This window comes from Sycon ciliatum, chromosome 1, assembly GCF_964019385.1.
Source record: "Sycon ciliatum chromosome 1, ocSycCili1.1, whole genome shotgun sequence".
Classification (NCBI taxonomy): Eukaryota; Metazoa; Porifera; class Calcarea; order Leucosolenida; family Sycettidae; genus Sycon; species Sycon ciliatum.
This window is the reverse complement of record NC_088643.1, coordinates 88,103,374-88,113,812: the sequence shown is the minus strand read 5'-3', so window position 1 is coordinate 88,113,812 and position 10,439 is coordinate 88,103,374. Positions and strand designations below refer to the sequence as shown.

The window sequence follows — 10,439 nt, the reverse complement described above, 5'->3', positions numbered from 1 at the left end:
TGGAGTCGAGAGTCCGGAGAGAGAGAGAATAATGTGTCTGCGTGTTCTGTTCGTCCCAGTTCCCCTCGAATAATGTGTGTACTAGTATCAACTTGAGAGAAGTAGCTGCCACCAATGACTGACTACACGTGCATAAAAAAGAGGTAATTCGCTCGGCATAACTTATTTAGACACCGCATGCTACGCCCTGAACTGGCTGAAGATCTACACTTTGTCTTTGAAACTGTCCACAGGACCACGGGCTGAGGCTCAATACCAGTCGCTGTACTCATAGTCGTAGTACTAGTAGGTTGATCTATCCGGTCTCTAGCAGCTAGAATAGTGTCACGAATCTTGACTGCACAACTATGTCGTCTAGTGCCACGATGCAACTGGATGAAAGCCAGCTTAGTGCAGCTCACACTGTTTGGAATTACATGAAGGTTAGCCACCCGGTGAGGAAGTGTGACGTCATCATGGTCCTCGGTTCTCACGACAGTCGAGTGGCTGAGAGAGGTGCTCAACTTATGCTGGATGGACTAGGTAACTGGTTGTTGTTCTCGGGAGGATTGGGAAACCTCACCGAGGGTGTATTCGAGAAGCCCGAGGCAGATCTGTTTGCAGAGATTGCGTGCCGCATGGGCGTGGATAAAAGCAAAGTTCTCATTGAGAATAAGTCTACAAACACAGGCGAGAACGTTCGCTTTAGCCAAGACTTATTGGCCCAACAGGGTATCAAGGTAGGCTCTGTCCTGGCAGTGCAAAAACCCTACATGGAGCGGCGCACGCTAGCCACGTTCGAAGCACAATGGCCGGAAATGACTTGCTTATGCGTGACGTCGCCACAGCTACGCCTCGAGGACTATTGCTCATCAGAAACGGGCGACTTGGCACACGTGGCATCCATAATGGCGGGCGATTTCCAGCGGATCAAGGTCTACCCGCGTTTAGGCTACCAGAGCCAGCAGGTCATACCGGAGGAGGTGGAGCGGGCTTGGAGAGTACTTGTCGAGGCTGGCTTCACACGCTATCTGATCAAAGGAGAGCCTGTGGAGAGTACGAGCTAAGATCCGCCGTACATAGGTGACCAGCATTGCTTCACCTACTTGAGGCACACATGCTGTATGTTGCAGACAAGCAAAGCTGGCTCTAGCTGCAGTGTTAGACAGTAAAGTCCAAACACGGGCGGACTAGTGGGGCTTGATTCAAGCAGCCCATGACACTTTGCAGCCCAGCTCAGGACACACATCCATCATACAACTCCCGATGCCGTTCTGGACGGCAAGGGGTCGGGTTTCACTGTCCAACACTGCACCGACGTCAACAACATACCAGTACTACCAGCACATGTAGTTTTGATTGGGAAGAGAGGCGAAGACCGTTTGTTTAGGTGTTGTCTGACCAAATTATTATTGTTACCTAACTTTAATACCTGTAGAGATGTTGAGTTGATCGCAAAGTAACTAGTTGTTTGACATTGGCCACATTCAAATGTCTCATTTCGGCACAGAGGGCCATTTCCCTCGTAATATTTATTGCAAAAACCAGGTAATCAATCCATACTCACTGGTCCAGAGACCTATCAATAATTAGAAGTTAGATCTTCAGGCAAGGAGCTCAGTTCAAACTGCTACAACTTGTACAATTGTATAGTACATGAGTTCTGTTTCCACTACTTGAAAAGTAAGAAATGGTTAGTTTGTTTGACAACAGGCAGAAACGAAACCGCCGCTCTCCTACTAGATTGGTGGTGACCGTACATGAGTAAATGATGCCCAAACAAAGATGTATAAAACCGTCTAAACTCTAAACAAAGGATCTACCATCGAGCAAAGTACATGTAACTGCCCAGCAGTGTAACCTGGCTCTGCACACACCATCGCCACGAGGCAGGCTAGTACTTGCTCAGAATACATGCACATGCAGAAAATATCATTGTTCTGCTACATTTGTCGATGTCTCTGTCCATGCCCAGCACAGCATTTAGTACAGCATTGAGCAACAATAAGTTGGCGTGTGGCGGCTTCAGCAGTTTGAGCACTGCTTTGGGTCTGCCAGCCCCGAGTTGGTCTTGACAACCAGACATATCTGGATCTGCCAAAATCTTTTATCTGGCACGCCACTATGTGTCTATTGTGCTGGCTTGAGTTTTCAGCTGGCACGTTCTGACTGAATCTGAGGGTACATAAGATCAAGATCTTGTTTCTTTTCACCACAGTAACTGCCAATACGACAAGTTGATGTTGGCTACGATGCAAGCACTTTCAGAAGTGACTACAGTAGTACATTGATGATTGAACAATGATGATTGAACAATGATGATTGAACAATGATGATTGAAAGCACTTTCAGAAGTATAGCAAGTTGATGCCGACGCTTACTAACATTATTCTCTTTACGAGTGGCCACAAATCTCAAGAACATCCGAAGCCATTTGCCGCATGCAGCCACGCTAAAAGCGCTTGCCGAATTCAAAGGCCTTTCTCCAAAGAGAATAAACCGCGGGCATATGTATCCCAGACCTGATAAGGCACATCTGGGGTCTCGTACTGGCTCACCAACATCTTCCTCTGGATCACCCGGGTGTGTGATAGCGGCACAGGTACGGCAGAACTTCTTTCCTTGCCCCCGTAGGATCCAGCAGTGCATTGACACACTCCGCGCTGCGTCCGACCGGCTGACCGATTGACTGCTGACATCACCCCGTGTTGTATGTGTATTGGACACACGGGAGTAGTTGAGCATACGTAGGTGGCGAGAAGCTCAAGCAACCCTGCACTGCTTGGCTTGGCAGGCACTAGGCAGGCAAGCAATGCCAGACTGGCCCAGAGCTGTAGTTCATGGTACTCTGTACCGGCAAGTAGCTTACTTCATCTCCATGCACTCAGTTGTTACGTGGCACCACATTGTTGTGAGCTATGCAAAGGGCATAAACAGACAGACAGACACGCATAGTCGCATACATACACACGTACATACACATGCACACACATACATGTACACACACATACATAGTACATACACATACACATGCACACACATACACGCACACACACACACACACACACACACACACACACACACACACACACACACACACACACACACACACACACACACACACGAGACAGTGCAAGAAGAAAACATACCGATGGGCTCAGCATGAAGTTCAGCTGCAAGCAGGTCAGATATATCTAGAATCCCTGCAACAACAGTCTTGAAGTCACTGTCGATGAATATCAATCAAGTATTCACCCCTCCCCCTTTGACTTCTTTAAAAAAAAATACCAGATCTAGTGGTTCCTGGAAGGACCGTGGCTGCAGCGATACGGGATTCACTGCAAGGCAATAAAAAAAAAAAAGCATGGGAGCGTGACTCAATGTTGCCCTCTTCGTTGACCTATGCAAGGGGTACAGCTCAATTCCACAGTCCACCCTTTGAACTGCTCTCTGGTAAGGGACTGCACAGGATGGCTGGAAAGGTGCAGGCGGGTTCATGAACATCAGCTTCCTCTTCCAGCGACTTTCAATGCGTAAGCGGAAGAGATTTCAGAAGGAGTGGTGATAAGAAGCATTGCCACAAGTACTGCCCAACGCAACAGCATATCATCTCCCCTGACGGTGGAACGTCAAAGGGCAAGCTTGTCGTATACATGTACATTGTGTGTGTGTGTGTGTGTGTGTGTGTGTGTGTGTGTGTGTGTGTGTGTGTGTGTGTGTGTCTGCGAGGCGCAGGACAGACGAGACTGGCGCCTCATGTGCAATCGTCCCCAGCCGCCTGTGCCAAAGCCTAGAGTGTTCATTTGCGGCTGTGGCAGGGGCTTTCGTCGGCCCAACGATCTAACTCACCACAGGAAATACTGCAACTTCTGATGCTATCATTGCACGGAGCAATGGGCATCCAAAGGTCCAAAGGTGTGTGCAAGAGAGAAAGAGAGAGAAGCTGGGGCAGAGACAAAGGGATGGAGGACCTCCACTAAACTAGCTAAACACGACAATAGAGAGGTTGCGCATAACGACGTTTCGTAGTGTTCGACGGATCAGGCAACCACGAAAATGGCTACGGAAATCGGCTGATCCGGAGCTTGCGCAAAAGTGGTAACGTCAAGTTTTTCGGAGTACGGGAAATAGGGCTCGAAAGTCAGGCATGCATGTGCAATGGCACCTGCGTACTGTCGTACACTTAAAGTGTACGACAGTACGCAGGTGCCATACACTACTGTGTGGTAGTACGGTGATTGAAACAAAGTAATTTTCGTTGATCAGCAGCTCCTTTTCCGTCGAAAGTTTACGAAAGTTTGTACCACTTTTGTTAGGCCAGGCCGTTATGGCCAAATCTTACGAATTCTCGTTGTGCGCAACCTCTCTAAAGTCACCATTGCCTTTACTTGTAAACCATGGGCATAGTAAGTTGATTAGGCTGCTCTGGAAAAGAATATCGGCCTTACAGTAGCGCAAGACAAATACTGTATAAGTACATACAACATGACTGCACCCTGACCTTTCTGTACTGTCAACGGTGATGGAGCGATGAGCAGCGGCAGCAGGCAAGCGGAACGACAAACGGTAATTGGAAATACCCGGCTCCACGGAGCGTATACAAGAAATCGAAACTTCTGAACCCAAGTTGTCAACACGAAGTTTGTCACAAGCTTGCTGGATTGCATCATGCTCTTTGCCTTCAATGGAAAAGAAATATACGTGAATCATAGGTAATGGCAGCTCTTTGGAATCAGCAAGAATTCCCACAAACACATCCAGAAAGTCCATGGCCGTGTGTGGTAGGTTCATGGTGACATGGGTGAACATCGGCCAAGCCTTCCCTGTTTCTGCTTCTACCTCATCCAACTCCTCATGGCTTGCTGTAATTCTGCGCATAAGGCTCCGAATGAACTCTCGCCCATCCATGTTGAAGCAGGAAACATATTTCTCCACTTTATTCAACTTGGCCATATCTGAGAGAACATCAGCACACGCACTATTCCAATCATTCGCATAGACCCGTACTCGGTGCTGTTTGGCAGCAGGCAGAGAGAACGGACCACAACCAGCAAACATGTCGCAAAACACATCTTGCTTTGTAAGCATTGCAACTATGCGCATATGCTCAAAATTGAGGCGAGAGTTCCAGAAAGCCTTCGAGTAGTCAAACTCAAACCAACAGCCAATATACTCAAACTTGACAGACATGTCATCTTCCCCAGCCAGAACCTCATAAGAATTAAGTCTGAACAGTCCATCGACTGGCTTTGTTTTGCGTATAACAGTGCGTACATGCTCGTGGCAGGCCAGGACAATCTCCCCTAAAGGATAAGACAGAACACAAGAGAAACAGAGAACCAAGATGAATACATGCAAACGCATGCACAGTCATGGTCCTCCGTGCTGGCAGCACCAGCATCAGCAGCAGCAGCACCAGCAGCAGCACCAGCATCAGCATCAGCAGCAGCATCAACAGCACCATCAGCAGCAGCAGCACCAGCAGCAGCATCAGCAGCAGCCGCAACAGCAGCAGCATCAGCACCAGAATCATCATCATCATCAGCAGCAGCAGCACCAGCAGCAGCAGCAGCAGCAGCAACAGCGTATCCTGGCAAACCTACACTGTACTTAAAAGGCTCGTTAGGCTGTGTTTACATGAAGCGTTTCAACCCGGGTTGAGTTCGACCCGGGTCAGATTTCAACCCGCCATGTGCACAAAAGGAATGGCGCGTTTACATGACGCATTGCGCTTGACCCGGGTTGAAATTTCGCCCCGGGTTGATTTCAACCCGGGTCAAGAAAATCGTACAAACGTACTTCTGTGCGTATCTCGCACCAGGTTTGAACGGCACAACAGATGCAAATTTTGCGCGAGCGGATTCACGTGACCATACAGGACTGTAGAAGTGGACTTTTGGCGGCATATCAGTATTTGACCCGGGTCAACTGTCTTCATGTAAACGCTCACCTCTTTTGTCTATCGTACAGACTTTCAACCCTGGCTGAACTCGACCCGGGTTGAAATTTCTCATGTGAACACAGCCCAACTCACAGCATAGATATTCTCTGACTGGAATTCCGAACTTTTCCGTTTGAGAAATTTTTTTCTTTGAAATTAATCCTTGCTGGTTTTTTTTTCCATCTAAATGTCCCGCTATTAACTGCAGAGGTGATTTCTTCTCTCGTCGATTTCTTTCCTGCTTTTATACCTCGATATTTAGGTACTTGTTTCCCTTCTTCCCATGCTTCATCTTCCACTCTCCTCTCCCCCATTTCCCCATTTTTCTTGCGCTATTTATGTAGGAGACTTCCGTGATAAGCATCCATTTGCTTTTGGAGAATCCTTTTAAATAAATACAATACAATACTAGCGTACGTGTAAAACGTGATGAAAGAGCTACACAGTCACCAGAAGCAGCAATCACACTGGCCACATTCCCTGAGTTTACAAATTATGCACAGAAAGAGTAGCTTGAGCACAAAAGCACTGTCAGTCTACAGGCCTTTGGATGGTTCCCAATACTAACAGCTTGGGACAGGACATACCAATGCAATGTACATTGTACATCTACATGCTCACTGTGTTTCTCGCATCAGAGCACTGACTTTGATGCTTTGAGACGATTATAAAAATTAAATTTTTAATATGCTTCAGTGTTCACTTGATTTCATTGCGATCGTCCAGCTATTCTGAGCTCCACTGATGAGACCTAAGAAAGTCAAAGCAGCTAGCTGTCCCAAGTGAGAGCATGCACGTTCAAAGTAAGAAAACGTTTAGGGGACCATCGACAATTTCCGTCATTTACTGCGAATTTGCAAAATGCAGTGAGGGGGGGGGGGGATTTGTATTAGAAACTTACTTAATAGTTTGGGACATCAACTGTTCAGACGGTGGGGAACAGTGGCAGCTACCTCTACAGTGTTGTATGCATATGCTTTGAGGAGAACACTTCGGGTCAAAGCACATAATATTACAGCAGGCCTTACCAATAAGCTTTGCGTATGGAACAGCAGACTTGTCAAGGTTGATGTGAGCAATGTGACCAATCATGGCCACGCGCCGTACGTTATCTTCGAGCATGCCACCGCATAAATGATTCACTAGCATGGAGTGATGGAAGTGCGTGGTATGCACAGCCACTGGGGTGCTGCTTAGTTCAGCCAAGCCCTCTGCTATTAAATCAGCGGCTGTAGATGGCAAAGACGATGAATCCTTAGCCGACGGCAGCAAAATGAAGCAAACATCCTGCAGAAGAGCATTTACCATACCATCTCGATGCAGCATAGTATTAACACCACCGTACCCTGAATGGAGACATGGAAACTAAAGCCGAACCTCGCCAAAACCGAGGCAATGTACATTTCGCCTTACCCTCCTGCTCAACCACTGCACGTTCCCGGTCATCATGCCCCCATCCGTATTGCGGATCAGCACAAGCATCTTGGTGTTATCATAGACAACCAGCTCTCATGGAGCCAACACGTCAGTTCTGTGTGCAAGCAAGCCAGCTCTGCCTTAGCTATTCTACAGCCCCACTGTCAATATCAGATTCTATCTGATTATTGCAGGCAATTGTTCTTCAAGGCCTATATCTTACCCATATTCGACTATTGTGATACTGCTTCGTGTGGCATGTCAAAAACAACAGCTTCTTCAAGATCCAACACTCCCGTCTCAATCTCTCTATGCTCTTGCTTCCTCATCCCCCTCGTGGACCGACACCGAAACATCTTTGCAGCCTTATCAATAGAATATCTCTCGTGCAGGTTCCACAGCATATTCATGTATATAACTGGTTTTCACCCACTCGTACATGTACTACCGGTAATTGTAATAGACTTACTCTACCACGTGTTTGGATATAACGACTATCGGAATAACGACAATTCGCGAATAGCGACATGATTTTAGTGCCCTGAGGTCATATTCACTGCTTGAATAACAAGTCCGACTTTCTGGGCTTTTGACAGCTATTTCAAGTACCTGTCATGCAGAAGCACCAGAACCCGTGACGATGGACAAGGCACACATACATGTACATGTACAAGAAGATACAGCCAAGAGGGCTTTCTTTCTTTTTTATTTTGCTTCAAAATAGTTGGAGTGCTCAGCACAACTACATGTACATGACATTGTAGTTGTACATGATTGCACATTAATTTAATCATCATACATATACATGTCCCTGTAGATGGCTCCAAAAAGGCTAACTCTTCAATTGGTTTCCCTTCAATATAGACTAAGTTCCTTTCAATAGGGCTTGAAAGTGATGACGTCAAAAACGGCCAGGGAGTAGTAAGTTGACATCAGGATTTCTATTTTGGATCCACTAAGGTGTGACTTTGCTATTGCCTCAGTATGTGGGTGCATAGCAACCCACTCATGTCGTATGCAGGGGTGGCTTTTACTTCGCCACCAGTTGTAACCCCGCCCCCAGTAGCCAAATCAGTCAGTTTCACTGGCTACATCACCTTGCTGTGAGTAAGACGGCTTGAAATATGCTTGGATCCATACAAAAACTGGATCCAAGTGGATCCAGTTTTTGAATTTTTGAAATTGTTGCTATGCTGTGACGTAGCACTTTCAAGCCCTATTGCAATATGAAAATAAAGTACAAATTGACGTAGAGCATGAAAAGAGCTTCATTTCAATTTGCATGTCATACTATACAAAATATGGGTTCACATACATGTACGTGGTTCTCGGCTGTAGTTTATAAGGCCATGGTAAAAATTATCTTTGATTCTCAAGTACGCGCGCACCGATTTTTGGCGGCGCACCGACGATTTTTTTAATTTCTATGCATGCATATGCGCACATGAAAACGGTCAGTGCGAAAGGCGTGAATCAGGGAGTAGTAAAATACCAGTATTTTTCTACTCCCTGGCCTGAATAATAAAATAATTATATGAACCTGTGACGTACATAATATTGTGTGACCCTATCTTTGGAAATAAAAAAAATTGTGGGAAATAAAATAAAAAATCGCTCGCTCGCACCGATTTTCACAGGCTCATGACCTGAGAATCAACTTTATTTTTTTACCATGGCCTATTAGTAGAATTGTACTATTATATCACGTACAGTATACTCGTGTTATGTCGCTTTGCCACTATGTACCGTCAGCTGTCATGATTCTTGTATTCATCCGTTTCCAGTTTTATTTGTTGAAGTAAATAGTTGACATGTCGTGTGTCTTTAAGACTGTATTATTACATGTATAGTTCATTTTGCCTATTCCGCAGTTGCACTCGTGTGTTCCTCATTGGCCTCGGTCGTTCCTCATTTCTTTTGTTCATTTGGCTTATGCGAAGACTAGCCAAGCTTGCTTGGTGATGTAAACGCGGACAAGCTTATGATATAGGGGTGAAACAATTATACCGAATACTCGAGTACTCGCTCGGTTTTTCCAAAAGTAATCGTACTCGGAATGAATCATACTCGTTCATACATGGTACATGCATTTACCACAGAAATCTGCAGTTTCAGAGCAGCAGTCGGCAGATATTGATGTACAGACTGTGTGGTGAACATTTGTTCACGAGTAGAGAGAGCCCAAATGACCCACCAACCAATATACTCGAGAAAAATGACTGCTACTCGGTTCAATCAGGGTTGCATCATGTGATTTTAAGGCCCTTGGTGTGCTTTTTTGGGGATGAAGAATGCTCGAATACTCGAATATTCGATCGGAGAAAATCAGAGTACTTGAACTCGGGATCTCAGTGCCACTTACTTTCACCCCTAGTATAATAATTTCTCGGGCTACCTGCGCCTGGTGCACTCATCATGGATTAAATGCTTTGCATATGTTGCTAATGTTTTTACCCAGGCCGGCTTCAGCAAATATGAGATCTGACTTTTCCAACTTGAACATGGACAGGCCTACTACATTGTACAAGACGTCTATACGACATGACACTGCCATTACACTATAATTTTCTTACTTGAGAAGGCACAACTGCGGGCCGAGCCATAGGTATACGTTCAACTCTCAGCTTTTCCAGAGCTGGTTGGCAGTTCTTTTTGGCTACTTTCAGTGCGGGAACCATCACAGTCCTGTTGATAGCTGCAAGGTTCAATCTCTTTACGCCATCCATGATTTTTACAGCCTCCTTGACTGAAGGTAGTAGGAATTCCATGGCAAATATACTCCACAAATACCCTTAGCAGCGGGGCTTAGGCCCTACACTCTAGTGCTACAAATTACAATGATCATGATGATCTACACGTTATCCTTCAAACAAGATTGAGCCCAAACACAAACACAAGAAAGTCAAAATGTATAATCACCAAAAAAAATCAGGAGTGTTTGAGCTCTATTTTTTGAACTGTGCATGTGAAAGATGTAAATCTGGTAAATGGTATGTGATATGATCATGACAATTTTGATATGACTCATCACGATCACACGGCATTTCCGTCACGAGGCGTTGGTTCCGCGAGAAAAATACGAACTGTATGTTTGAGTTCGATC

The 10,439-nt window shown here is 45.8% G+C and overlaps 2 protein-coding genes across 2 annotated transcripts; one reads left to right on the top strand and one right to left on the bottom strand.

Annotated features, from left to right (window-relative positions):
* The first annotated feature begins 347 nt into the window (after positions 1-347).
* On the top strand, positions 348-1,046 carry LOC135808542 (uncharacterized protein SCO4629-like). The gene has a single exon (XM_065321749.1). The coding sequence runs from the start codon at positions 348-350 to the stop codon at positions 1,044-1,046; it is 699 nt and encodes a 232-aa protein (XP_065177821.1).
* Positions 1,047-2,222: 1,176 nt separating this feature from the next.
* Positions 2,223-10,302, bottom strand: LOC135806205 (uncharacterized). Its single transcript, XM_065320360.1, has 4 exons — positions 9,910-10,302; positions 6,949-7,207; positions 4,481-5,282; positions 2,223-2,895 (listed from the first exon to the last, which is right to left on the bottom strand). Exons 1-4 carry the CDS (start codon positions 10,102-10,104, stop codon positions 2,871-2,873), a joined length of 1,281 nt encoding a protein of 426 aa, XP_065176432.1. The 5' UTR covers positions 10,105-10,302; the 3' UTR covers positions 2,223-2,870.
* Positions 10,303-10,439: the final 137 nt, after the last annotated feature.